General features: G+C 50.8%; 3 protein-coding genes across 8 annotated transcripts in view; 2 read left to right on the plus strand and 1 right to left on the minus strand.

Annotated features, from left to right (window-relative positions):
- Window positions 1-1,391, plus strand: part of AGBL3 (AGBL carboxypeptidase 3) — a 69,043-nt gene extending 67,652 nt beyond the window's left edge. Inside the window, exon 21 of the mRNA XM_070423939.1 lies at window positions 99-1,391. The gene's annotated coding sequence lies outside the window, so the exon portion shown is untranslated. The remainder of the gene's footprint in view (window positions 1-98) is intronic.
- TMEM140 (transmembrane protein 140) lies at window positions 759-23,310 on the plus strand. Of its 3 annotated transcripts, none has more exons than XM_070423947.1 (3): window positions 759-829; window positions 19,182-19,308; window positions 19,684-23,310. In XM_070423947.1, the coding sequence occupies exon 3, from the start codon at window positions 19,718-19,720 to the stop codon at window positions 20,270-20,272; it is 555 nt and encodes a 184-aa protein (XP_070280048.1). In that variant the 5' UTR covers window positions 759-829; window positions 19,182-19,308; window positions 19,684-19,717; the 3' UTR covers window positions 20,273-23,310. The 3 variants fall into 3 exon arrangements, with proteins under 3 accessions (XP_070280048.1, XP_070280047.1, XP_070280046.1); XM_070423946.1 differs by lacking the exon at window positions 759-829 and adding an exon at window positions 5,058-5,147; XM_070423945.1 differs by lacking the exon at window positions 759-829 and adding an exon at window positions 18,124-18,213.
- CYREN (cell cycle regulator of NHEJ) lies at window positions 21,420-26,224 on the minus strand. 4 transcript variants are annotated; one of them, XM_070423944.1, is made up of 4 exons: window positions 26,176-26,224; window positions 24,277-24,560; window positions 23,324-23,399; window positions 21,420-21,990 (listed from the first exon to the last, which is right to left on the minus strand). In XM_070423944.1, the coding sequence occupies exons 2-4, from the start codon at window positions 24,417-24,419 to the stop codon at window positions 21,742-21,744; spliced, it is 468 nt and encodes a 155-aa protein (XP_070280045.1). In that variant the 5' UTR covers window positions 24,420-24,560; window positions 26,176-26,224; the 3' UTR covers window positions 21,420-21,741. The 4 variants fall into 4 exon arrangements, with proteins under 4 accessions (XP_070280045.1, XP_070280044.1, XP_070280043.1 ...); XM_070423943.1 differs by lacking the exon at window positions 26,176-26,224 and adding an exon at window positions 26,100-26,154; XM_070423942.1 differs by lacking the exon at window positions 26,176-26,224 and adding an exon at window positions 25,943-26,080.
- Between the last annotated feature and the right edge of the window lie 1,311 nt (window positions 26,225-27,535).

Consider the following 27,535-nt stretch of genomic DNA (forward strand, 5'->3'; position numbering starts at 1 on the left):
CCCTCTTGATGTCTCTTATCACTGAGTCCCTATCAGTGAGGTAATAAATACCTTGGTGAGGCCCGTGTCTCTGACTCAGCTTGTCTGCGCTGACCAAGCACAGGTTCCGACAGGACGGGACTCCCTGTAACTTCTGTGAGCAGGACCCGCCCTCAGTGCTCCGGAGGAAAACTCCAGACCAGAGGAGGAGCCTCACCCAGGAGCGGGGCCATGTGAGTCCTGGACTGCAGCCTGACTCACCATTATGGGAGGGACTGGCACTCCTTCCGGCCTCCAGTGTTGGATAGGGGCAGCTGGGGCCTAGAGTAGCCAGAGCTCGTGGACCAGTCTCTGCCTGCGATTGGCCTTTTATGTTGCCCCCAATGCACAGATAATACCACTTCCTAGTGTGCAGCAGGGAACAGCACAGAGGGGACTGTTTCCTTCAGCCAGGCCTCCCTGGCCCTGCCCACTGATGGCTGGCCTGGTTGCCAGGCATTGTTTGCGTCGGAAGCCCAGCAGTCCACGGGGTTCCAAGCGGGCAGCATGGTCCTGGGTACTAACAGCCAGCGGCCAAGCGCAGTGCCCTTGAAGGCCTTCAGCCGTCACAAAGGTACCTGCCTGGCCTGTGCTGGGGCGGTGCTCTGTGGGGGTAGCCGGCCACTGGATGTTAGCCGGCCGGCATGGCTTTAAGGAGGAATAAAGAACTAGCCAAATGCTTTTCTGCCCAGGTTGAAGAATATGGTGACGTTGGTGAAAGATTAACGAGTTTACACGGCCTATAACGCCCTCAAGTCACCTGTCATAAAGGCCATCGTGGCTCATCGTCAAGGACAGACATCAGTCAAAGGTGGGTCGAAATCCCAATCCCACTGACTAATGCCGAAGGCATCTCTGAAAGAAAAGCAGAACTTTAGAGGGAAATAATGGATGGTTTGGATGAAAACACTCATCTATGGGGGATCCCACGTCTGCTTTCCCAAGCAGATGGGGGATCCCACGTCTGCTTTCCCAAGCAGATGGGGGATAGGAAGTGTGGGATCTGAATGGGGCGGGGGAGATTCTTAAAAGGTAATACACATGAATGAAACAGGCGGTAATGATGAAGGAGCCCCTGAAATCTCTGACGGAAGCCCTGCTGCAGGCATCGGTTTACCCGCTCGCTAGAGAAGAGCAGGCAGGGGTGGCAGTTCCGTCTGAGGCCACAGCGGACAGGGTCACCTGCAGGTTCAGGTCAGATTTCCAAGCACCAGCCCTGAAAATCCACACCCCCGGTGGGACATCTGTGTTTTCTCTCTTTAAAAGTAATTTAGATTTCCCTCAACTGCTGTTACTTAATTGTATTCTTTGTTTGCTCTTATTGATGTTTGATAGAGTTTTAATTCCTAAGAGTGTTTTTAAATATAGATGATTTTAATCTAATTTCGATGCATTATTTGTTTCATCAGGCATCCTAGAATTAGATGACATAAGTATTGTGTTTTTACTATTATTTTTAACCACCATTGACATTTCATAAAACCTGAAATTGAAAGGAGATATTTGAAGCAAAAAAAGACCTTTAATACATATATATATATATATATATATATATATATATATATTAGAAATCTATAAAAGTAGCTTAATATTTACCTCAATAAACTTTTACCTCAATTTATCTCAATAAAGACATCCCTGGTTGAATCTGTCAGCATTTTTCTTAGTTAAATTAGAAATTCATAGATTAATGTAAGGGACTAGAAATTTACAACCATTGTTTCTTATTTTATAATTTTATGAAGTTTATCGTTTTAGATCTGTTCATGATATCCTTTGCTTTGCAAGTCTTTCGATGTTATGCAGTTAAAACTTTTCCCTGTGAAAAATAATAAAGGGGCAGAGGTCAATTCCCGGAAGGCAGCTTAAGGCACTGTCCACCCACTGCCCAGCGAGAATACCATAGCTGGGTAAAAAAAAAAATTGTCCTAAGGACATACAACATATGAAGAAACATTCGTTCAAGAAAATCTGCTGAATCAGTGAGAGCAGAGAGAGTCGACAGCATGTGGCCAAGGACACAGGGATCACAAGCCCCCATCCATCCTTCCCCAGTCAAGGGCTGCAGTGTCTCCCCGGGAGGGGCAGCTGCTAGCAATTCTCAGCCCCTACTCTGCGCTGCAGAGGCTAAATGCCAGGCAAACACAGCCAAGAAGCCAGGGCCTCCCTCCCTCCTTCCACCCAGCCCCAAGGCAAGGGCTCTTCCCAGAGTCATCGGCCACGCCACGGGCACTGGCCCTGGTCTTTGTCCCAGCGTGGTCACAGGGTGGAGGTTCCATGGAGGGAGAGGCAGCTGGAAGGCCGGAGGCTCAGCACCAGGCTCCGCAAGCAGAAGTGTCGCTGGGAGGAACAGCTCACTTTCTCCGCCCGCAGCTGCACACCAGGCTCAGGTATTTGCCCAGGAAGAGAGGCAAATACCAAGGAGGCTCCAAAAACAGAGCCCCCTGGGTAAACGGCCTTGTTTGGAACAGAGTGGAGAGGTTTATAGCTGAGAGTGTTGTCAAAAGCAGTGGAGATTTTGGTTACACAACTCAGAGGAGGCTAACAGCTTGGTAAGAGCCACCGGCTTAACCAGAGGCCAGCTATGTTGCCAGAGGGAACTTGTTAGACAGAAATAGCCCCCCTACGGTTAAAAAATATATTTTTAAAATTTCCAGTTAAAAATGGCAAAGGACACACACTTAATTTGGCTCCTTCTCTAAAATCCACTGAAATAACAATCGCTTTTATTTTTTAAGAAAAAGCTGCAAGGATGAAAATAGGAGGGGAGGCTATTTTGCAAAGTAGAAAGCAAAATGACTTTAAGCTTCTCACCGAGAACGTGAAAGCTAGATGGAGTGGAACAAGGCTTTCAAAATGATAAGGCAAGCTATGCTAGCCTAAAATTCTATACTCTCATCTAGTTTTGATAAATAGTGTTTAAAGGTAGAAAAGAATAAGCCGAGAAAAGCCTTTGATGCTGGAAATAGGTGGTCCAACAGGACAAGGCAAAGCGGTGAAGTGAGGTTCAGGTGGCGGCTGTGTGTCAGGTGGCACGGCCCCGGCCCAGACTGGAGCAGGTGGGGAGGCACCGGGCAGCCTTTCTCAGGAAGAGATCAAAAACGATGCATACACATTTCTCAAAAAAGATCTGATGAAGATTTGAGGATTGGGTTAGTGTAAAGTACATTGAAAACCAAACCAAAAAAAAAGTAAGGTAATTATCTCCAAGGCAGACAGAAAGTTACGCAGGAAAGAAAAAGAACTCATCGTTTTCCACATGGCTCAGCTGCTGCATATGGTACTTACATAGTCACAGTGTTGCAGACACTGAGTATTGATTTACATGAAATTATAACCAGTTTGGAAGCAGGAGGGAAAGGGGACTTATACTTGTGGAACATGGAGTCGGGGAGAAGAACGCTGAATCTTTATCTTCTACAGGTGAGAGTCAGTAGATTACACCTGAAAGGGAAAAATCAAGAAGTACCAATAAAAGCATGTTATTTAGAGGTTTGATGTCTCTACCTAAAGCAGTGGTTCTCAACCTTCCGGCCCTTTAAATACAGTTCCTCATGTTGTGACCCAACCATAAAATTATTTTCGTTGCTACTTCATAACTGTAATGTTGCTACTGTTATGAATCGTCATGTAAATATCTGATATGCAGGATGGTCTTAGGCGACCCCTGTGAAAGGGTCGTTCGACCGCCAAGGGGTTGCGACCCACAGGTTGAGAACCGCTGATCTAAGGAATCAGTTAAAACAGGCGAAAGTACTTATCTCTGAGACAAAAAAAAAAGCAGAGTGTGGGATGGCTGTTTTTCATAATAAACTTCGGAGAATATTTGACTCTTAAACTAATATGCATTATAACTTTGAATAAATTTTTAAAACATATGTTCCTCTCTCTTCTATTTTGTGTCCCTTCACTCACCAGTGATCTGTTTGCAGAGTAATAGTTTATATTAGTACCAAAATGTTAATTCTGCCTCTGGCTTGAAGACATTACCATGAAGGCTAAGATAGATATTTAGAAATGTTGCTTTTAATAATAACAGCTACGGTTACTACGTGCCCAGTCCCTACTGTGCTCATACATTATATCCCATTTCCACAACAGCTGTGCACGTAGTCCTGCTTTCGTTTTCAATGTCCTTTAACCCAGAGATTAAATAATTTGCTAATTTCTCACAGAGCTCCCTGATGCCAAGGCCTCTATTCTTGCTTTCTGTTGGGTCACATCACCTCTTTCTAGTTTTTGAGCTTAAACGAACTTCAAAGAGGGGAAAATGTAGCAGATCAAAGAGCTCATTTTGGGGGGGAGGGGCAGAGAAACCCTGAAGGATTCAGCACTATTACTAGATAATAACTAAGCTTAACCACACTTGGAATTTCCAAATGGCCATGTGAGCAAAGCAAGCAGTTTTTAAAACTCTGGCTGGGAGTCCCCATGATTTCAAACATGAAAGTCTCATTCTCTTATTTTAAAAGAGCTGCCCCAGCTGCTCAGCATAGACCAAATCAACCGGTGAGAATGCTGTGTGTCCAGAGAAGCCAGGCATCACAAAGCTGATTTCTGAGAAGTAGGGGCCCAGATGGCATACCTGCTTCCCAGTGGGTCCGGGGGCTTGGACCTGGCTCAGAAGTCCCTTCTACATGATTCCTGGTTGTGCTTACCTTGCAGTTTAAGTCACTCAGAGATTGGAGAGTGTGTTGGCCCGTGTCTTTCCTGGAATTGTTGTGTGATACAATCAAGACACTTATCTGGTCTTGAAGCCAGTGGGTTGGCCGGCTCCAGTTTGGGTAGAGAGCAGCACAGCATTGTTTACAGCCTTCTTTCCGAGAAGTCAGGGGCCAACAAGAGCCAGTTAAGAAACGAAAGTGAAATCAGCTGGTGACCTCAGCACGAGTGGGCCAAAGTTCAGAGAGCTGTTTACTCTGCGAGGTACCAGTGCAAATGCGGGCAGGTCGCGGCGCAGCTCTGCCTGGTCTGCCTGTTCCGCACCTCGTCCCGCTCCGGGGGCCTGACACGTCCTGTCCTGGGGCCCGGGGCCTGACACGAGCAAGCCAGCGAGAAAGAACAACCCGCACCTGAGCTCCTGCTCCTCCGGTTTAGGAGCGTTTCTGTGGGCTCTGCATCGCCTTTGGGTGAGTACCCGCCCTCCCGGCACCCTCGATTGCCCAGCCTGCCTCTCCGTGCAAGATGAGTTTGTTTTCTTACCCCCGAGACCTTTCACATTCTAGCCGTGGGCATGCGAAAGTATCGGCTGTCAGTGTCTGCGACCTTCCTCCCCCCTGTCTGATTACCCCGTGCTCTCTGCTCTCCGTCCTCCCTTCAGCATCACCCTGGGTGTCTCTGGCCTAGGACATGGTGAGGGCAACGCCAGTAGCACTGGGTGGAAACGCGGGGATGACCGCGGGCAGCAGGGGCTTGCACACAGTCTGCACTAACGCCCGTGGCTGGGGAGGTGGATTGTTCGTAGATCCTAAACATACATGCTGTGGATTAAGCTTGTCAGCCTGTGTTCCTGACTCAGAAAGGATATCACAGGGTCTAAGAGATTTTCAGTGCCTGTGTGATTGGATGCCATGGCTTCTCATTCCTTGATGGAAATGCATGTGGGGTTTTAGATCTGTTGGCGTACATCCTCAAAGGTTTTTGTTTTTTAATATGGGCTCTTTCTCTAATAACTTTCATTATCTTCTTCACCTGTAAGATGAAAAAGTTCTTTGAAAAAAGGAAGAAAAATGCATGCATATGTGTGACCCCTTCTTTCCTTCCTCCCTCATGACAAGTACATTTTTTAGTATTTGTCCCCTGTGCCCCCTCCCTCCTGAAGTCCTGGGCCTCTGAGTCAGTTCACGTGATGGTCTCGGTTCACTCAGCAAGTGTTCCCTCTTTTCACCGTTCTTTCCAGCTTCCTCCCTGATCTGAATGCTGAGTTAGCTGCTTGTTTTATTTTTATTTTTTATTTTTTTTTAATATATTTTATTGATTTTTTACAGAGAGGAAGGGAGAGAGATAGAGAGTCAGAAACATCGATGAGAGAGAAACATCGATCAGCTGCCTCCTGCACATCCCCCACTGGGGACGTGCTCGCAACCAAGGTACATGCCCTTGACCGGAATCGAACCCGGAACCCTTCAGTCCGCAGGCCGACGCTCTATCCACCGAGCCAAACCGGTTTCGGCAAGCTGCTTGTTTTATTGCTTCACTTTTTTTATAAATATAACATAGTTCTGGAAATATCTTTAATGCAAAAAGAACAACTGCCTATAATGCCACTATCTAGATATATCTGGTTTTTCTAAAGGTTGCATAGAGTTTCATCATCTTGGTATGTCATTTCATCAAGTTTCATCATCTTGATATGTCATTTAATTCTGATGTTGGGCTTCCACATTGCTTTCCATTTTTTGTCCAAATAATACTCTGATGAGCATTCCTGGATCGGAATCATTGATTGCATTTGTGATTGCTGCCTTAAGATAGACTTGTAAGTGGAATTACTTGGCCAAAAGATGTGACTGTTTTTAGGATTTTTAATGCATATTGCCAAATTGCTTCCAGAAAGTTTGTAAGAATTTCACCTCCACAGTCATTGTATGAGAATGCCATTTTACTGCATCTTGGGATCAAGTGTTTTTATTGGCTGTTTTGATGAAGTACATAGGTTGTTTTCCTGGGCATATCTTTGACTACATGGCCTAAGGTATAGACCTTTTTATGTTAGTTAATGTGATACAGTGATTTCTAATAAATATGTATTTGTTCTTTGTCCCCATTCCTGGCTCAGAGCTCCTAAAAACTTTTGGGATTTCTTAAGTGATCATAAGTTAAAAGTGTCTTATTTATCCATAGCAAGCCCTTTAAACCACATCAGGGGGTGACTTCTGGAAAGTCCCAAGTTGCAGGAGAAAGCAAGCATGTGATTAGAGGGCTGGAGCTTTCAGCCCCACCCTGACCTCAGGGAGGTGAGCAGCTGGAGACTGAGTCTCACCAAGGGCGATGATCTGATCAGTCCTGCCTGTGTACTGAAACCTTCATCATCCCTGCAGCACAGGGTTGGAGAGGTGCTGGGAGGGTGGCCTGCTCCCTCCACGCCCCTGCTCACCCCCCGCCCCCATACCTTCCCTAGGTGTCTCTTCCACTGGCTGGTCCTGAGTTGTATCCTTTTATAATAAACCAGTAACCTAGTAACCTCCCAATTATAACCAGTCAGTCAGAAGCACAGGTGACGATCTAGACCTGAGGTTCGCATCTGAAGTGGAGGGTGGTCCTTGTGGAAGCAAGCCCTTAACTGTGGGATCTGAGGCCATCTCCAGGTAGATGGTGTCAGAATTAAGTTAAACTGTAGGGCATCCAGAGAACTGCTTGGTGGAGGAACCCCTCCCCCACCCCCCCGACCCCCACACACTTGGTGGAGAGGACAGAGAAGTTGTTTACAGTGCTCTACTGTTTTGCATTCCTTCTTTTGTCAAATATCTCAAATACCCCTTCATATTTCTTGTCTACTTTTAGGGCAGGGGTCCTCAAACTTTTTAAACAGGAGTCCAGTTCACTGTCCCTCAGACCGTTGGAGGGCTGGACTATAGTTTAAAAAAAAACTATGAACAAATTCCCATGCACACAGCAGCGGCAAAAACACCTGGCGGGCCGGATAAATATTTTCGGCGGGCCGCATGTGGCCCGCGGGCCGTAGTTTGAGGACCCCTGTTTTAGGGGGTTAATGTTTCCTTGTATCTGTTTGCATAAACATTTTATATATTAGGTATAGTAATCATTTCATTTTTTGTTGCAGATAGTTTTCATGCACATTTACCTGTTTCGTTTGTTTGTTAATCCTCACCGAGGATATTTTTCCCACTGATTCTTAGAGAGCGTGGAAGGGAGGGAGAAAGAGAGAGAGAGGGAGAAAGGGAGAGAAACATGGATGTGAGAGAGACACATTGATTGGTTGCCTCTTGAAGGTGCCCCATCCGGGGCCGGGGATCCAACCCGAAACCCAGGCATGTGCCCTTGACCAGGAATCCAACCTGAGACCCTTCAGTGTGGGAGCCGACACTCTAACCACGGGCACCAGCCAGGGCGTGCTCATTGACTTTTTAAAATGTATGTTGTTTTGTTGTGTATTTTAAATAGTTAAATCTGTACAGTTTTTCTTTGTGGTTTCAATTTGCTTTTAAGCTCAGAGCGCTCTTATAAATCAAATATATACATGCTTCTATGTTTCTGTTCACTACATTTTACTATTGGATCCACGTGCAATTTATTTGGGTACTCGGAGTGAATGACATGAGGACGTAAAATAGTTTTGTTTTCAGTTAACAAATGGCCTCCGCAGTAATAAGAAACCCGTTCTTCCACTAAATTACGGCGCCATTTCCATCCTGTGTCAGTCGTATGCATAACTTTTCAGAGTCAGTCCCCCCTCCGGAGCTGCCCGTCGGGACCTGCCATGGCGTTTTATTCGGCCCAACTTCCCCTCCAGTTGTTCTAGAAATCTACCTGGGAACCGGAGACAGGGTTGCTTCTGCGACTAGCCTGCCGCCGGCCTCCCAGTGATATAGCTTAAAGTTAATCAATAAACATGACGAATATTTTGGAAGCTGAGTCTTCAAATCCACGGAGAGTATGTTCTCATTCGCACCTGAGATCCTGCCGAGCCTGTGCCTGGGCTCGCACTGCCTCAGCTCTCAGACCTGCCTGTGAATGATGAAACTAAAGCAGTTTAGTAACCACTGTGCTCATTCCTTTAGTCAAAGCAAAACAATCCATTTATTACAAAAGGATACAACTCAGGACCAGCGGCTGGAAGAGACGCCTAGGGAAAGTCTGGGGGTGGGGGGGTACCACGCCACCCTCCCAGCACCTCCACGTTCACCAACCCAGCACCCACCGCAGTGGAGCCTCCTCCTGCGGGATGCTGGCAAGAGCGAGTTGTATGGAGTTAGAGGAGGCCACGGAGACCGGCAGGGCTGGTTGGGGGGGAATCTCCTCATCGAGCTAGAGGACCGAGCCAGTGCTGAGGTGCAGGACTGTGGCTCGTGCCTGTTAGGTCTCTGTGACAGGTGTTTCCCCTAAGTGTTGACCTAGATTTGGATTTGTGACAGGCCCAGCCTCCGTTGTGTGGGTCCCAATAGATGAATTAACTTTATCAGCCCACACCTAGGCCTCAGGAGACTTTGGGAGGTGACCCCCAGATCCCAGCGCTTTTGTCCACTTGGCAGCAGGAGGGAGGGGCGTTCTAACAGCGAGGTCCTGGCCAGAGAAGAAGGAACGGCCGTCTCTGCCCATCCTCAGGCATCCCTTCCTCCTGGAAGCAGAGCCGCAGCGAGCGGGGAAAAGCCACTTTCTGAGGTTCCCAAATGCTGGCCTGAGGGGTGCAGGGTGGCCCCTTAGCACCTGCTCTCTCTGAGCTATTCTGCACTTGTTCAGAAGCCATTTCACGTGCATCTGAAGCTCACAGGAAAGAGCAACATCCTCTTGTGTGGGATGGAGGTGAAGTTCATGAAAACCTTAGCCTCCCTTCCTGCCACCTCTCAAATATCTTTGCAAAAATTAAGGTCAAGGTCTACGTTGACTATTATTCTTTGCCTTTGTCTCCACTTTTCTTTGACTGTTAGGTACAAAGTCATGGACAGGCCTTGGTCTTCCCAGCAAGGCTGGTGGCAGCAGGGTCCTGAGTAACCCCCGGCATTGCTCCTCGCCTCCCCCCTCAGCGTCTGTCTAGCTTTTTCCCTTTTCACCTGTGCCTGCGTTTTCAGCCCCACCCTCTGGGGGCCTATGAGTCAGAGGACACAATCCAAACCGTCCGCCTTGGCCTACAAGGCCCTTGGGGATCTGGGCCCCACTCACCTGTCCAGTATCTTCTGGTCCCTTCTTCTTAGTTGGGCTGCAGCCCCCCGGTCTGCAGTCTGTTCCTCTCCCAACAGCACGTTTATCACAATTGCTCTCTCCTCCCAGGAGGCTCTTCCCTTGGCCCAAGAATGGCCTTTCATACCCCCAGGCCTTCCCTGACCCCTGATCTAGGCTCGCCACTTCCTCCTGCCAGTGTCTCCACTTCATCCTCTTTATGACTTCCCAAAGTTTTTCAGAAGTTATAATTATTATTATTTTTTAAATATGTGTTTAAGCCCAACTGGCTTGGCTCAGCGGTTGAGCGCTGACCTATGAACCAGGAGGTCACAGTTCAATTCCCAGTCAGGGCATATGCCCGGGTTGCGGCCTCGATTCTCAGTGGGGAGCGTGCAGGAGGCAGCCAATCAATGATTCTCTCTCATCATTGATGTTTCTGTCTCCCTTTCCCCTCCTGTCTGAAATTAAATGTGTGTGTGTGTGTGTGTGTGTTTTAATATGTGTTCGGTATTTTTCACCCCAGGTAGAGCACAAGCCCAATGAAAGCAGGCCCCTGGTTTGCCCTCGTGTTACTGGTTCCCTGGCATGTGACTCTGGAAATCATCCAAAAATGCATCGTTAATGGGGCCACCAGGTGGGATGGTGGGTGGTCAGGAGGAGAGGGCCTGGGAGCCTCCGTCATGACCGCAGCAGAGGTGGCGCAGGACCGAGGCCACGACGGGAGGCATCCCTCGTGTCTAGTGCTGTTTGTCTTCCACTCTGCTTTGGGTCCATGAACCTTAGCCTCCTGTGAACTTGACTGTGGAGTCCCACCAATAAAAACAAGTGAGGAAGGGTTCCAAGGTACAAGCATTTTCTCATTTTTTTTAAGGATTTTTTTCCTCCCTCTAAAAATTTTTTTTGACCTTTGTTCCTAGCTGGATCATCTCTAGCAAAGGGCTAATAAATAACAAGCAAGTGAACAGTTAGCAAGTTAATATTAATGGAAGCGTTGAAACAGCCTGTTGCAGCAGCCTGCTGTGTGTGAAGGTGGTGGGACCCAGGCTGCCCGCTAGATATTGCAGTCACGTGGTGTCGTATTTCTGCTGGTAAAGCTGTTTTTATTTATGGTGGAGAATTAAGTCGGTCAGATGTCACAGCATTTCCTAAAGAGCCGCTTGCAGGCCTGGCCTCCCGAGGCGCACTCTGGGGAACCCAGGAGGCTGCCCCCCAAATGCCTTCAGGAAACTGCTGAGGCCCCCTTTTGAAACAAAGAGAACCTGGGCTCATACTTCACCAAAGGAAATAAGACACAAATGTCTTGCTTTTTCCCTTTTCATGTGTGGGAGCCACACCCAGACCATGAACACAAAAGTTCAGCCAGAGACAGGCAGGCCTGTGGCCGAGGAGGAGGAGGAGGAGGAGGAGAAGGAGGAGGAGGAGGAGGAGAGGAAGGGGGGAGGAGGGGGGAGGAGGAGGAGGAGGAGGAAGTGACAGCTGCCTCTCCCAGGCAGGCTCCCTTTCCCAGCTTTCTTCTGTTAACACTTTCCTCCTGAGCTTCGCTTCTCTGGGCTCATGTTACAGTCCCCCAGCCTCCACCTCTCCCTCGCTCTTCCCTTTTCTCTCTCGGTGTCACGGCTTCCTTGGTGGAGTTACAGCAGCCACAGGTGCGGTTGTTCTAGGGGTAAAATGAACTCACCTGAGTCTCACAGAGCATTGAGAGAGGGGAGGGGCGAATGGATGCTGGTGATATGCCCAAGGCCACAGGACCAGCGAGCAACAGAACAGCGATGGGAACCCAGATGGTCTGGCTCCAAGGTCCATGTCTTAGCCACCAGGTCCCTATGTGACAGCCGAATTCCTGGGACTCACGCGACCAAACAGTTCCCTCCCTCCCTCCCTTCCTTCCTTCCTTCCTTCCTTCCTTTTTAATCCTCAGTCAAGGATGTTTAGAGAGGAAGAGAGAGTGAGAGACATTGGTTGGTTGCCTCCCATACTCACCCTATAGGGTATCGAACCCAAAACCTAAGTATATGCCCAAACCTGGAATCACACAGGCCAGGGTAAAAGATAGAATTTTGATAGATGATAGATAATAGGTCAAGAGATATCCAGCCAACCATAGATACGTAAAAATGAGTAACAGGCAAAATTCCTTGTCCTTATAGAGCTCCCATTCTCCTGGGGTGGTAAAGACAGTAAGTACAACATTTAGAACTGCGGGATGGTGCCATGCTATGAAGAGCAGGAAGGGGCGGGGCAGTGCCGGGGACTTCGGAGGGGCTGGTGCGGTTTAAAAAGCCAACCAGGATGGCCTGACTGAGGGAGGCGAGGGAGGGAAGTATATTTAATGGAAGAGCATTCCAGGCAGGGGGAATGGCAAGCACAAAAGCCCTGAGCTTGGCCCAAATTTTTGGAAAATAAGGAAAAAGGGGTTGTAGCAGAAGCTGGGGGGTGGGGGGGGTCAGAAGATGAGACGAGGTCAGAGAGCTGACGTGGCAGTAACAGCACGAGGTGTCCCGTTCCTGCCAATGTTGCCCATGAACAGAGGGCACCCTTGGTAAGCCGAGTCCCCCTTGGTAGAAAGGTCCAGGCATACACCTGCCTGCCAGGTGGAGCGTGCTGTTCTGGAGGAGGAACTCAAGTGTGCCGGCGTCCAGTCCCCACCCCGTGGAGAGGGATCGCTGACGGGGGGGACATTCTCCATGGGGACCTGCGGTCCTCTCTGCTGGGCACACTGCGAGGCTTCACTGAGCTGTAAGGAACATAATAGCTGGCACTGCTGGTGGGTACGGTCCTCTGGGTCGCCGTGTAGGCATGCTGTGAGGCTGGCCTCAGGCATTATCTGTGGCCAAGACATGCAGGTGAGGAGGCAGGTAAATGGTGGGAAACTAAATAAACCAAGCTCTAAATCAAGTCTGATTACTCAATAGCCTCACCCATCTGGCAGGAAGAATGAATTTTTTAAAAAACTACACAGAAGAATCTTTTTATTTTTTTGGTTGGGGGGGGTCCTTTTGTATAAGACAGTGTTCTCAACCTTCCTAATGCTGCGACCCTTTAATACAGTTCCTCATGTTGTGGTGACCCCCAACCATAAAATTATTTTCTTTGCTACATCATAACTGTAATTTTGCTACTGTTATGAATCGTAAATATCTGATATGCAGGATGTATTTTCATTGTTACAAATTGAACATAATTAAAGCATAGTGATTAATCACAAAAAACAAGATGTACTCGCCCTAACCGGTTTGGCTCAGCGGATAGAGTGTCGGCCTGCGGGCTCAGGGGTCCCAGGTTCGATTCCGGTCAAGGGCATGTACCTTGGTTGCGGGCACATCCCCAGTGGGGGGTGTGCAGGAGGCAGCTGATCGATGTTTCTCTCTCATCGATGTTTCTAACTCTCTATCCCTCTCCCTTCCTCTCTGTAAAAAACCAATAAAATATATATTTAAAAAACAAAAAAACAATATGTACTTATATATGTGTTTTCTGATGGTCTTAGGCGACCCCTGTGAAAGGGTCGTTCGACCCCCAAAGGGGTCGTGACCCACAGGTTGAGAACCGCTGGTCTAAGATAAAGTAGAGGAGAAGGGAGTTTACTAGGAAACTCAAATATTGGCATAAGATGAAAAGGTAATATGAGAGCCTTTAGAGCAGTGACAAGTTAGAAATGATAACTGAGTGCATGACTGCTGTTTATTAAGTTATGCAATAGCCGCGTGTAAGAAAAGGGCACAGCCCTGGCTGGTTTGACTCACTGGATAGAGCGTCGGCCTGCGGACTGGAGGGTCCCAGGTTCGATTCCGGTCAAGGGCATGTACCTTGGTTGCAGGCACATCCCCAGTAAGGGGTGTGCAGGAGGTAGCTGATCAATGTTTCTCTCTCATGATGTTTCTAACTCTCTATCCCTCTCCCTTCCTCTCTGTAAAAAATCAATAAAATATATTTTTAAAAAAGAAAAAGAAAAAGGCACAGCGTATGCTCAGGAGGCAGACATTGGCCCTAGAAATCCGCTATGAAAAGGCAGACACAATGGGTTGTTTGTAAGTTCATTTTGATTCTGTGACTGGAGAGAGCAAGCGGCACGTGAAATCTTTTTTTTTTTTTTTTTTTTTTTTTAAATATATTTTATTGATTTTTTACAGAGAGGAAGGGAGAGAGATAGAGAGTCAGAAACATCGATGAGAGAGAAACATCGATCAGCTGCCTCCTGCACATTCCCCACTGGGGATGTGCCTGCAACCCAGGTACATGCCCTTGACCGGAATCGAACCTGGGACCTTTCAGTCCACAGGCCGACGCTCTATCCACTGAGCCAAACCGGTCTCGGCAGCACGTGAAATCTTAAATAAATCAGCAAGGGTTCCCGCTGACGGGGCCTTCCTGCTCCCAGCCCTGCGAGTGCTCCTCCCAGCCCCGGGCACCTCCCTGGCAGTTCCTACTCACACAGGCTGGGCCTGCACGCTGCTGCTCTCTGCCCGCTGGTGCCCTGCACCGGGGCTGGGCAGCCTGGGGCTGTTCCTTAGCATGATGGACAGCCAGAGGGGTTCTCAATGCCATTTCTGCCAGAATTGTAATCCTCCCTCAGACACAGCCTCATGAACATCTCACTCTTTTAATATGAAACTGCCAAGAATAGGGTGTGAAGTGTGTGTCCCAGTCACCATCCCGTCAGCGTGAACATTTTAGAAATGCTTAAATGGAAAACAACAACAGACAACCTGCCTCAGCTGAATAGGCTGAGAATCTTTGCCTTCTGCTTCCCAAACTGGGACTCGCAAGTAACAGTGGCCAAGTCGGAACACACTGATGTGGAGTCTCAATCTGTGTCTTGGCCCAGGGGCCCTGGTGCAGCACAGGGTTGTGCCTTATTGTAACAATTACGACGGCAAAGGGCTAGCAGCCTTTATTTACAAAGGGGCTCATACGGGCTGAGAAGCAAAACCAAAACTCGATAATACGAAAAAGACACACAGAGGAACTGAGAGCACGGCACGAGAAAAAACTATAGTCATCAAACGACACTTGGAAAATGTGGAGCTTGACTCATGAAAGAGAAACGGTGACGATGCTAGGTCACTGGTCATTATCAAAGATGAAAAGACTGGAGAACGCCCAACACTGGGGCCGATGAGAGAATCAGCATTCTCCCAGCTGCTGGTGGAAGTGTCCACGGAAGAAGTGTTCAAATCTGTAGAGAATTTGTATCAGTCTGTTTGAGCCAAAGTGACTATCTATGCCAGAAAACAAGATCTCAAATGCTCCAGAGAATGGCAGTTTTGCAGTGTATTTTATACATTAGAATCAAAGGAGGAGACGTAAAAAGGGACATAAAATCCATTGGTGGTAGATTAAGGAGGCAGGTGGGAGAGAGCAAAGCAGGAAAATCCCTGGTTTTGGATAAAAGACAAAATGGAGAAACACACATTTCTTTTCCATTGGCGGGTACAGGTTCGCTAATAATGAACATTTCCCGCACACACAGCTGGCATGCAAGGAGCAAGCTAAGAAGGGATGCTGTGGCCTTGTGCTCTGGTGTGGGCGTTGTGCCTTCAGGGGGCCTGGAAAAGGGAATCCCTCTGACATTGGGAAGGTCATCCTAGATGCATAAGAACAGAGTTCACCTGAGGTAAAGATTGACTCGCTAAGGAAGCTGTAGCCTGGAAGTGATTGGCTGCATGACCTGCCGCGCTAGGAATTTGTGACCAGGCCATCCTGTGAGGCTACTTTGGGTCACAGAGCTTGTCAGGCCTGCCAGGGGCCTCCAGCCCAAGCTTGTCAGGTGTATTGCATAGTTTTTGTTCACAAAGGATAAATTGATCCACAAATATATTCACCATAACATTATAATATTACAAAGTAATGTTATAAAACATAATCTATAAAAACTTTAAACTGTTCAACTGCTATGCAGTCATTCGAAATATCATGTAGGGGACATTTCTAGTGATGTGAGGAAATATTCATGCTATAAAGATATTTACAAAGGGAGACATAAACAGATGTACTTAATGTAAACAACTCTGCAAAACAGCGTTCCAGAAGGAAACGTGTTGTTAAAAGTGGTCATTTCTACGCCCGGAGGTTATGGATCAGACTTCCACATTTCTAGTCATCTGCCATCAGCAAGTATGTACTTTATTTAAAACGGAAAACAATTCACCTAAAAATGGCAACAATGATTCAGCAGCCTCCCTTTGCCCTCTGAAGGAAGCACCCGCTTATCATTAAAGGGAATTAAAAGGCTCATAGTTGTGAGAGCGTGATAACTATGATTACATGATTCTTAAAAGCCAAAACAAACAACAGGGTAGGCTCCTAGGACAGTCTCGGAGAAGGGTGCCATGGGGTTTCCCAACCAAATGCCCGTCGACTGTGAAAGGTTTAGAAAAGGAAGCCAGGATGAGCCTCCAACCTCTCTGTCCACAAGCTCCCGAAGTCTGTCCGTATTTCCAAGAGGAAGCGTGTAGGGCCATCCCAGCACGGTGTTGAGTGTGTGTGACACAGAACACGGCCCCTCCCCTCAAGGTGTCTTAAGATAGGTGCATATTAAGATATGTACGTGAAAGGACAGAGCGAGTTCCTCCTGTGTATCAGCACCATGCTGGGGAGAACATGGAAGACAGAGGAAAGTCGTCCCTGGGAGAGATCACAGCATACGTTCTAGCTCTGGGCTGGCTCGGAGTGGCTAGGATAGTCCCGGGAAGCTGGGGGAATCTGTAGGGTTTAGAGCAGCGGTTCTCAACCTGTGGGTCGCGACCCCTTTGGGGGTTGAACGACCCTTTCACAGGGGTCGCCATCGGAAAACACATATATAATTACATATTGTTTTTGTGATTAATCACTATGCTTGAATTATGTTCAATTTGTAACAATGAAATTGGGGGTCACCACAACATGAGGAACTGTATTAAAGGGTCTCGGCATTAGGAAGGTTGAGAACCACTGGTTTAGAGGAACAGAAAACAGGGTGGAACTTTAGGAGTTGGGCAGACGGAAAGGAGGACAGCCTGAGAGACGCTGGATTAAGCAAAGCAAGACTGGAAGACCCAAGGGAGCAGGGCCTCACTGGAGAATTCCAAGTCCAAGTTCTAAGTCAGGCCTGACGGTGGAGACCCAGGCCCCCGAGCTGGGACTCAACTCCTCACACATGGGGAGGACAGAAGAATAAAGGGAACCAGAGACCCTGCACCTTCTCCACACAATCTGGGTTTCTTAGCTTTTATTTTGTTTCACTCTATTGAAAACTCCAAAAGGTCAGATGCGAGAAAAACAGGAAGTCAGAAACAAAGGGCTGGAGGAGCTGCTGGAAGGCGGCTGACAGTTTCCTCCTGAGAAGTCCCATGATCTTTCTCCAGGGAGCCGTGTTTTCAAGAAGTTTAATGGTGACTTCTTTGGAACCCAAATATAACAGGCTCGATATAGGAGAAATAAGGAGCATTTATACAAAGGCAAGTCCCAGCCTGTTGGTTTCTGGACATGGGAGGCAAGTCAAATCTTACTTCCTGCAGCACAATGACAGAAATCGGGGTTCCAGGCCTAGAAATCTACTTTCCACCATGAAATGCCTACCGTCACTAAACATGCAGACAGAGGCTTATGCAAGCATGTGTTAAATATGCAAAATATGTCCTGCTGGGAATTTCTCCCCGATGGGCCCTAACTGGCTAAAACTATTATCTCAATCTGATAAAGTATGGACTAAAGACACCATTTTCATTCCTGATAAATCTGTAGCAGGCGCCATAGCTGCAGGACTCTCCCAACCACCTTCAAACGGGGCCTCCAGCTTCTCGGTTTCACCAATTCAGGCCTCCAGGAACGGAGGATCAGTGGCTGCAGGGGCAGCTCCCCGGGCTCCACTGAGCTGGCCCTCACCCCCAGCTCAGAGCTCCCGGCCCAGCTCGCAGGTGCCACGGGCAGAAGACCGCGGTCAGGTGGTGGCAGCTTGGAGGCGAGCCTTCCCTGTGTGATTACGTTTAGGTTCCCGTTCTAACGGGCACCTGCCTCACCCCCAGGCAATATCCCTGGGTCTCTGCCTGGGAGTCACTGATAAATCTTTATTCTCATTATTTGCATTCACTCAGGTCCTTTGAATGGAGCCACCTGCCAGACTGCATGTTTGTGCCTTCCCCGCCCCCATATGTTGAAACCTGATCTCCATCGTGATACTAGGTGGAGCCTTAGGGAGATGATTAGGTCATGAGGGTGGAGCCCTCAGGAACGGGGATGGTTATAAAAAGGGCCCAGAGAGCTAGCTCCCTTGCCCTTCACCGAGGACACAGAGGTGTCATCGCTGAACCAGGAAGTGGGCTGCACCAGACTCGGAGTCTGCAGGCACCTGTGCTTGGACATCCAGCCTCCAGAACTGTGAGGAATAAGTTTCTATGGCATTTCTGCTACAGCAGCCGTAGGGACTAAGACGCCGCCTCTCTGCCTGTCCTACATCCTGTCCCTTCAGACTGTTCTTTTCCATTTGCTCCTTCAGCTCTTGCAGAGCAGGTGTGGGGTGTGGTCAGGATCCTCCAGTCCACTCTTAGTAGAGGGACTACTCCCCTGAGGGTCCCTTCAGAAGTTCATCTCCAGGCCTGTGTCTCGGGGCCTCTCCCCAGGGCCACCAATGGCCACTGCTCACTTCACTGCTGAATGCCACTTGGCTCTCCTGGCTGGGGGACCGACAGGATTCTGGCTTCAGCATCCTGTCTCGTCTGGCGTCCAGCACTGGTTCCTGGGCACTTCACTGTGTGAAGGGCTGTTCTGTCCCGTACTGGAAAAATTACATACAGAGGGCAGACTATTTTAGATGCCGATTGGGAAAAGTTCTACTGATTTAAAATGTAGTGAAAGGATTTTTTCAAAAATGGTGGGGAGGGTTAGGCAAGTTTTATGTAGGTCAGTTTGGCAATATGCAATAAAATTACTAAAAAGGATTCTCCCCTTGACACAATAATTGCACTGTTACATAGTTAGCACTTACCTTGACTATCAATTATAAAGGTGAAAAATGAAAACTATTTGTCCAATAATAGTGTAATGGGTAAATCTGTGACATGAACTACCATACAGCCATTGACTATGTTTTTGAAGAATATTAAACAGCTTTGAAAAATGTGTCTAATATTCAGTAAGAAAAGCATTATGCTTAATGGTATGATTATTTACAAATACTGAATATTGGTTAACAGTGGTTCTACCGTATGCGGTGGGAAAAAGGTTGTTTTTATATATTTTCCTTTTAAATATTTTTCAAGATTTCAAAAAAATAATCAACGTATATTAGTGTTGTCAGGAAAAAAAAATACTGTAGTTGTTCTAAAATGATGTGATTTCATCACCAGGCGGCATCTCGTCTTGGCCCAGGAACGTGTTGCCGGAGCAGGCAGGGACTCTGGTGGTCCTCACCCGCTCAGCCAGGAGCAGCAGAGCTGCGAGAACACCAGCGCCTGCCCCAACCCCAGTTCTGAGGTAACTGGCTTGCGGCCCAGCGATGGTCATCCTTACAGCTCCCTTTGGTCCTAGGGGGTCGCCAGGACCCTTAGCATCTGCCTCTTCCTTCAAGTCCCAGTAACAGCCTTGCCCCTCGCCCTGGGCAAGGGGTCTGAGAAACCTCACAGGTGTCTTCAGGGGCTTGTGGTGTGCACGCTGCATGTCTGAGGCACGCAGAGCTGCCTGGAGAGCCTGTCCTGGCGACAAGTCACCTCACATTTCTTGGAGGCGGTGGAGTGGGAGAGGGTGGGAGTTTGCCACAGGTTTTATGGAATTCCAGAAGGGAGAGCATGAGCTTGTGAAGAAACTGGGAGAAAGGGAGAGCTGGACACTCACTGATGTGACTTCCCTCAGGTTCCCAGGAGGGTGGCCGTGCCGAGAACAAAAGATGAGCCTCCCCAGACCCAGGCGGGGCGACCAGCTGCTGTTCCTGGGCATCATGGTCCTCGTGGTCCTGGCCATCTTCCTGCTGTTCTACGCTCTCCTCTGGAAGGCGGGTGACCTCATCAACCTGCCCAACCTGAGAATCGGCTTCTACAACTTCTGCCTGTGGAACGAGAGCGCGGGCTGCCTGCAGTGCCACCAGTTCCCTGAGCTGGAGGCCCTGGGGCTGCCTCAGGGCGCCCTGGCCCTGGCCAGGCTTGGCGTGTACGGGGCCCTGGTGCTCACCCTCTTTGTCCCGCTGCCTCTGCTCCTGGCCCGCTGCAACAGGAGCGAGGGCGAGTGGCATCTGGCTGTGTGCTTCCTGGCGATGGCCTCCATGCTGCTGGCCGGGGGCCTGGGCCTCTTCCTCACCTACACCTGGAAGTGGGTCACACCCTCCCTCCTGGGGCCTGGATTCCTAGCTCTGGCCGCTGCCCAGGCCTTGCTGGTCCTCTTGCTGATGACCACAGTCATGTTCCCCCAAAGGGCAGATGACAAGAGCAAGCTGGAGAGCTGCTAGCCGTGTCCAGAGGCTCCCAGGCTGCTTGAAGGAGGCTCAGACAGGCGCCAGAGGCCTCGTGGGCTGGTGTTTTCGCAGCCACCCTGCTTCATAGCTAATACTGATCTCAAGCTTGAGCAGATGGGCCCCACTGAGGAAGGGGCACTGGCATAAAGGAGGCCGGGCTGTGAGGGTGACTGGGCCCTGGCTCCTTGGTGTTGGCTGGTCTGTCCTTTGGGACGGCTAACACCACGTAGCTCCTTGTCATGAGAATTCCTGTTTCACTGACTGATCCGAGCAAACCATTCTTACTTCATTCTCAGGATGGTGGCCAGAGAAGGGTTCCTGTCCCAGGGCCAGATTTCCAGGATGATTGGCCAAAGGCCAAACTGAGACCCAGGGAAGGTTCATGGCGACAAACGGGGAACACTGAGAGCACCTCAGTGTCCCCGGGGCCCTGGTTAGCAAGCTTCCCCCTTTCTCACCCCTCCCCATGACACCACTCCCAAAGGCACAGGGGATCTCAGCGCGAGTCCCTCAAGTTCCCCTGGGCTGCTGGCTCCAAGCCGGACAGCAGGGGAGTGAGGTGGCACGCCATTCCTAACATGGGACCTGGGCGTTCGAGAGCACAGCATGCCGAATCCTGGGGGGGCGGGAGGGTGAACAGGACTGAATGGTTCCACAAACGCTGCGTCCCTTCACCGCTCAAGCTAGACCTAGAAAGGATACAAGCACCACTTGTGCAGGGGGAATTTACTTTTCAGCACTGTATATTGAAAAACTGTATAACCATGGTTGCCTCACTCTGCCTGCCAAAAGCCACACTGACTACAGAGGCAACGTGGACTCGGCCCTGACCTCTTGTCCTTAGCGTCCACTTTGGGAGCCTGTCCCACTCGCACTTTCAGAGTGGCCAGGGATCAAAGCCAAGGCCGCCAAGTAGAAGGAAGGGGGCAGCTCGGGAGAGGAGGCCTGTCTGATGGGTAGAAGGCTTGGACCAAAGGTACCCCGGGAGCGCTAAGCTCCCAGACAGAGCAGAGCACTATGGGCAAAATGTCTTCAGGGCTAAGAGGGCGGCTCAGGGATTGCCTGGCTGCCTGTGAGGGAAACTGTAAATTGGGCTTCCTCCTCACGGAGAGATGGTACTGCCAAAACTGGACAATTCTGGTGTATTTAGCAGCCATACTTTTTACTGTTTGAAAGTTATTAAATTGATTCTTTGGTGCCAATAAGTCTGACACTGTGACCTCATTTTCCCTGGAGCCTGGTCACTGAATACACAGACATGGGGACTGCAGACCCCTGTGCCGGGGGAGGACAATGCAGAGAGGAATTCTGATGGCAGTTCATTCGGATCCCTCACTTCCCAAGGCCAAGTGTCAGGGCTTCTGGCTCCACCCAAGGGTACGGGGCTGGGAGCAGTCCCCAGGCAGAGCCAAAGCCCAGCGTCCGGTAGCTGTTGCGGCCATAGCGTCCTGGGAACCTGTCCCTTAGCTGAAGAATATCTCCCTGACGTACTTGAACGCATCCTCATCTTCCTCAGGGCTGCTGCTGCAGGCAGGCTCCAAGCCTGCAGACCCCTGCGGCCGCCCCTGGCCTGGGGGGAGGGCGGCTTCCCCACTGTCCTCACCCTCACTTGTCTCGGGAGAAGCCGGCCCCTCCGAGCAGGTGGGGGACAGTTCTGGCTCAGCAGTGCCTGCCAGGGGCCGCTGCTTCAAGGCCTTTCCCTGTTGTCGGTTCTGTGAAGAAAGACCAGACGAAACATGTGTAAATTTTTTTCCCTAACCTGTCAGTGGTGGAGACCATGTCCAGAAGCAACTGCGAAGCCAGCACTGACCAGGTCGGGCATGGCTCCCAAATCAGTGGCCGCTCCACCTCCTTCACCCCACTGCTGTCCCCCCTCCACCTCTCAGAGCTCTGGGAGAAACCAAGACCAACTCGGAGAGAAGTGGGCAGAGGCCTGAGGAATACCAAAGTAGAAAAGAAAATAAATACATCAAAAAAACTTGTCTGGGAAGGCAGGTGACAATGGAAGGAGCACAGGATACAAAACGAGTGTGGGCCTACACTCTGTCACTTACAGGCTATGCAACTTAAGGAAAGTCCCTGCCTCTCAATTTCTTCATCTGTAAAATGGGAATAACAGTATCTGAAATAACATATCACCAGATTATGGCAAAGATTAAAAGAGATAGTGATATATAAAAATACCTGGTCAGCCCTAGCCGGTTGCTCAATGGTCAGACCATTGACCCACAGACTGAAGGGTCTCAGATGTGAGTCCAGTCAAGGGCACATACTGAGGTTGCAGGCTCGATTCTGGCCCTGGTCAGGGCATATGGAAGAGGCAACCAATCACTGTGTCTCTCTCACATTGATGTTTCTCTCTCTGTCTCTCCCCCTCTTCCACTCTCTCTAAAATCAATGGGGGAAATATCCTCGAGTGAGGATTAACAAAACAATAAAAATGCCTGGTCTATCATACAGAACCACCCAACTCTACGGTGGTATGATTATTATTAGCTTCAGGAAGACAGGAGACCTCAGTGCTGTTCTGCCAGGTGCAGAGGCCAGGAGTCAATTTGCCCACCTGAGAACACTAGCAGGCCAAGACTTCCTGTTCCCTCTGCTTCACCCCACAGTCACCCACACAGGGCTGCTCTCCCTGCCCAACCTCCCCTCCCCAGGCATCCGGCCCCAGACGCGTGGCTGGTGCACAGCTCACAGTGGGGGAGCACGGCCGGAGAGATTCATGAGACAAGGGGGAAGTGGAAGGAGGCGGACACGCAAGAGGGCTCCCCACGGCTGTTTCAGTCGGTAAAGAGTTTGTGGTTAAAAGAGCAAGAACAGCCAACGGTTGTGGCTCGGTTGGTTGAGTTTCATCCCATGCACTGAAAGGTGGCTGGTTTGATTCCCTGTTAGGGGACATGCCCGGGTTGCAGGCTCAGTTCCCAATAGGGGGTGTACAGGAGGCAGCCGATTAATGTTTCTCATCAATGTTTCTAACTCTCCCTCTTCCCTCCTCTCTCTGAAATAAAAACATATTTTTTTAAAAGACACAGCTGACTTTACCTCAATCAGGACCCCCAGAGCAACATCGACAAGTTCGGCTTCACTCATGCAGTACACAGTCCTCACTGCGGGGAGTCTGAAAGAAAGGCACGATGCTACAGATGGGGCAGACAGCTCCCCAGTCTCTCAAGGAGGAAGCAGAGCTGCATCCCTGGGCCTTCCGCCGGGGATGAGAGCACCAGCTTCCTCAGGGAATCAACCAGCTTCCTCATTCTTGGGACCAGTGACTGGCAGAGGGGGGTCTTGGAGGCAACAGTGGGGCCTTCCCAACTCTGCCAACGTCCCCAGGGATTTACAAATAAGGCTTGATGGCTACTCCTGAGAGCCAAACGGACACACACATACCTGTGAGCTGGTCACATGGACCACCAGGCCAAGACCCACCTGACACCTAACTGAACGCATGAACACAGTATGGAAAGGCTGTGCAGTCAGAGAGGGAGGCTGGTCAGCTAAGAAACCTTATAAAAGGAAGGGCAGAGGGGCAGCACTGAGCACCCGGGACCGTCAGGAGCGTTCAGGGACCTCTCCTCCCTGGCGGCCTCACGACCCCACAGTTGGTATCATCCCACCGGCTCACCCACAGCCTCTGATCCGGGCTGACACAGGGGCTTGCTGCTCCTGTCCCAGGAGGTCTGCCCACAGGGAGGCTGATGGCCTGGCCCACTCATCTTGCCCACCTGATGGTCACACTTATTGTTGCAAATGAAGAGAAGGGCATTTTAGCCACCTGGTGTTTGACAGCTTGGCTGATGCGTGCGACCCGAGAAGGGGGCCACTATCTGGGAGTTGCAGATTCACCAAGAGGCAGAGGCGTCTGCCTGGGTGGACACAGCTCACTCAGCCTCCTGCACGCAGCCCGTGCACCTCCTAAGAGCTGGAGACGGACTGAAACCCCGCCCACCTCACGGATCTGCCAACACTGCGATGACTCTGACTCCAAGGTGTCCCACCTGGCTGCAGCCGCCGGCACCGCGGCCATCCTCCTCCTCTTCCTCTTCGGGGTCTTCACCGGCCACATTCTCTCCTCAGGCCCCTGGGCTGTCATCCAGGAGGGAAGGACCCTCTTCTTATCCCCAGAATGTAAGGCTGCCATCTCTCTCGTCGCTGATGAAGAGTCAGGGCCCTCCCTTACAGACTCGCTTTTCTGATCCAGGACAGCAAATCCCACCTTCTCATCACACCAGGAATTAACTGTAGGCCTGTTTGTCCTCAAATGGGAGTCCAGCTTTGATTCCTACAAAGAACAAAGCCCAGTGAATTCTAATATGCTCACAGGCGACCCGGATGGTGAGCAGGGCCCAAGACTCAGGCCACTCACAGGGCAGCCAGGGAGGTGTGGTGGGCAGGCTGCTGGGAGGGCCTCCCGCCCCAGGTCCCCACACCCCACACAAGCCGGCCCAACAGAAATGCCCCCGGCAGCCTCGGCTCTGAGCCGATGAACATGAAGAGGGATGAACAGCCTCCCAGGAGGAAGGAAGAAAGGAGGTGCCCCCACTCCATGCCGCCCCAGGTGCCCAATCTATCCTACCCCTAAAATATCTCCCAATGACCTCTCTGGGCTTCTCACTCACTCCATCTTGGGGTGCTGACAAGAAACCCTGAGGCCATTTGACTCACAATAAGGTTTCCTTGGCCAACAACCCCTCCCTCCATCCGAAGATTCTTCTGTCCGTGTAACCAGCGGGGCTCAGGGACAACAGCGCCGGCCTCGGAGGGAGGACCCGAAGGGCCACCAGCCCTCCGCTCCCTCGGCCTCTGCTGCCTCCGAGACTCGATTCCACCGCAGCCCCCAGACCCCCATGCCACCCCTCAACTCCCGGTGACCCCAAGGCGCAGGCGCCTGCCTTCCCCTGCGCAGTGGGCTCTGAAGCAGCTGGGCGCCCCCCACCCAGGAAAGGGGGGGCCGCTGAGGGCAGTCGGCCGCCCAGAGAGGAGATTCCTTCGTTTACTGCTCAACTGGAAGGGCTGTTCACAACTTAATACAAAGGCAGGACATCATCCTAACCCAGTGGTTCTCAGCCTTGGCTGCACATTAGAATCACCTGGGGATCTTTTTAAAATCCGGATTTCTGGGCCCCATCCTCCGGAAATTCTGTTTCTTTGTTATGGGGTGAGGCCACAACATTAGTAACAGAGAAACAGAATTCCCGGAGGATGGGGCCCAGAAATCAGGATTTTAAAAAGATCCCCAGGTGATTCTAATGTGCAGCCAAGGCTGAGAACCACTGTCCTAACCGGTGCGGTGCCGGGAGGGCAGCCCTTTGCCAGGGACTCATTTCTGTCAAATTCGGGCCGGGATGGGTCACTCCCCGCCGTGGGCACCGCCAGCCGCCAGCACTGGCCTGCCCCGCGGCGGAGGGTAGTGAGCCCGTTTTTCAGACGGGAACTGAGCCCGGCAGGTTCCGCCAGGTCACACGAAACCTGGAAACCGCACCGGGATTCACAGCCAAGTCCTGCGGCTCCGGGCCCCGCGCACAGAGGCCGCGCTCCGAGGGGAAGGCCGGGCGCCCCGCGAGCACAGGGGTGCCCGCGCCCACTCCAGCCTGCCCCGCTCCCGGGGACCCCGCCCCGCTCCCAGGGACCCCGCCCTGCCTGGCGGCGACCAAACGCGCCAACCGGGAGGGGCAGAGGCCGGGGACACAGGAGCATCCACGCGGGCCTCGCTGGCGACGGGAGCCGCCCCTGCGGCCCCAGAGCTGCCGGCCGGGTCTCCGCCAGCGGCCAGGCCGAGCCAGTCCCGACGGCGCGCTGCTCCCGCCTCCCGGGCTCGTGCCTCCTTCTCGGCTTCCGGGGCGGGCTCGGCAGGCGGATTCGGGTGGTCGTGGGGCCCGCCCCCAGCCCGCACGCACCTCCGTCCCAGGCTCCGGCAGCGCCCCCGCGCTCCCCGCACTTCCGGTTCCCCGCCGCCCGCGCGGAAGCCCGGCGCGCCCCCTGCAGGCAGCTCGCGGTGTCCGCGCCCCCGGCCGGCAGGTGCGTGAAGCCGACCCCGCTGTCCTGGGTCCTGACAGTCCCTCCCTGCCCAAACCCAATCCGGCTCCTCTGAACTCTTCTCCGCTAGGCCCCGACTTGGGACTTCTGTGTTCATCTCCATTGTCCGGTTTTAGCAAGAATCCTGCGAAGTTGGTTTAGCCAGAGGCCCCTACCCTCGATATTTGATCACCAGGGCCCTAGACTCTGATGAGGTTCCTGATCCTACAGGACCCGCCCCCGGGTGGTGTCTGATCACCCGGATTGCCTTGGGCAAGAATCCTGTTAGGTCAGTTTAGGTCGGTTGAGCCAGAATCCACCCTTACCCCCTCCTAGTAACTTCCCATCCACTGACCCCCAACCTGCTCCTTGGCTATAAATTCCCACTTTTCCCTATAGCATTGGGAGTTGAGCCCAATCTTTCCCCCAGTACAGAACCCCACTGTAGTAGCCCCCCTTGAAAAGTTTGCCTTACTGTTCCTTAACAAGTGTCAAATTTTTTTGTTTAACAGAATATTTTAACAGCCCCCAAATGTGGCTCCATTTGAGTTTTGCTAGTTGGTCTTTTTAAAGTGTGGATTCCCAAGCCCCCTGAATCAGAAATTAGGGGGAGGGAGGGAAATGTGATTTACCACAAATCAACTAGTCTATATATATAAAAGGCTAAGTGTCTGCCCTGACTGGTTTGGCTCAGTGGATAGAGCGTCGGCCTGCGGACTGAAAGGTCCCAGGTTCGATTCCAGTCAAGGGCATGTACCTTGGTTGCGGGCACATCCCCAGTGTGGGGTGTGCAAGAGGCAGCTGATCGATGTTTCTCTCTCATCGATGTTTCTAGCTCTCTATCCCTCTCCCTTCCTCTCTGTAAAAATCAATAAAATATATTAAAAAAAAAAAAAAGGCTAAGTGTCTGTCCAACCAGTAGCTATGATGCACACTAACCACCAGGGGGCAGACACTCAACCCAGGAGCTGCCATGACACCCACTGGCCATTTACACAGAAACAGCACCACAGACCTGGCGCCGACAAACCAACACTCGGCTTCCTCCAAGTGGGACACAGGCCCCGCCACCACCCCGGAGTGACACCCCACCAAATCACAGCCAATGCTTCCAAGACCCCATGGCACTGAATGCAGCCCACAGCCCAGCCCAGCCTGGAAATGGTCGCTGTGGGCGCCGGGTAATGATGTCATGTAGCAACACCCGGGTTCCTCTCCCAGCTTCCTCTCCCTAGCGACTAG

Source organism: Myotis yumanensis, unplaced genomic scaffold, assembly GCF_028538775.1.
Source record: "Myotis yumanensis isolate MYYU_CA2020_CCGP unplaced genomic scaffold, mMyoYum1.0.hap1 SCAF_9, whole genome shotgun sequence".
NCBI classification, from domain to species: domain Eukaryota; kingdom Metazoa; phylum Chordata; class Mammalia; order Chiroptera; family Vespertilionidae; genus Myotis; species Myotis yumanensis.

Excerpts from the sequence above, each read along its gene's own strand:
- TMEM140 (XM_070423947.1), top strand. The coding sequence starts at position 19,718 with ATGAGCCTCCCCAGACCCAGGCGGGGCGACCAGCTGCTGTTCCTGGGC.
- CYREN (XM_070423941.1), bottom strand. The coding sequence starts at position 24,979 with ATGGAGGGAGGGGTTGTTGGCCAAGGAAACCTTATT. Across the intron at positions 24,561-24,943 it reads TTGGCCAAGGAAACCTTATT|GAATCAAAGCTGGACTCCCA; the intron begins GTGAGTCAAATG and ends TGTTCTTTGTAG. Across the intron at positions 21,991-23,323 it reads CTCTGGGGGTCCTGATTGAG|AACCGACAACAGGGAAAGGC; the intron begins GTAAAGTCAGCT and ends CTTTCTTCACAG.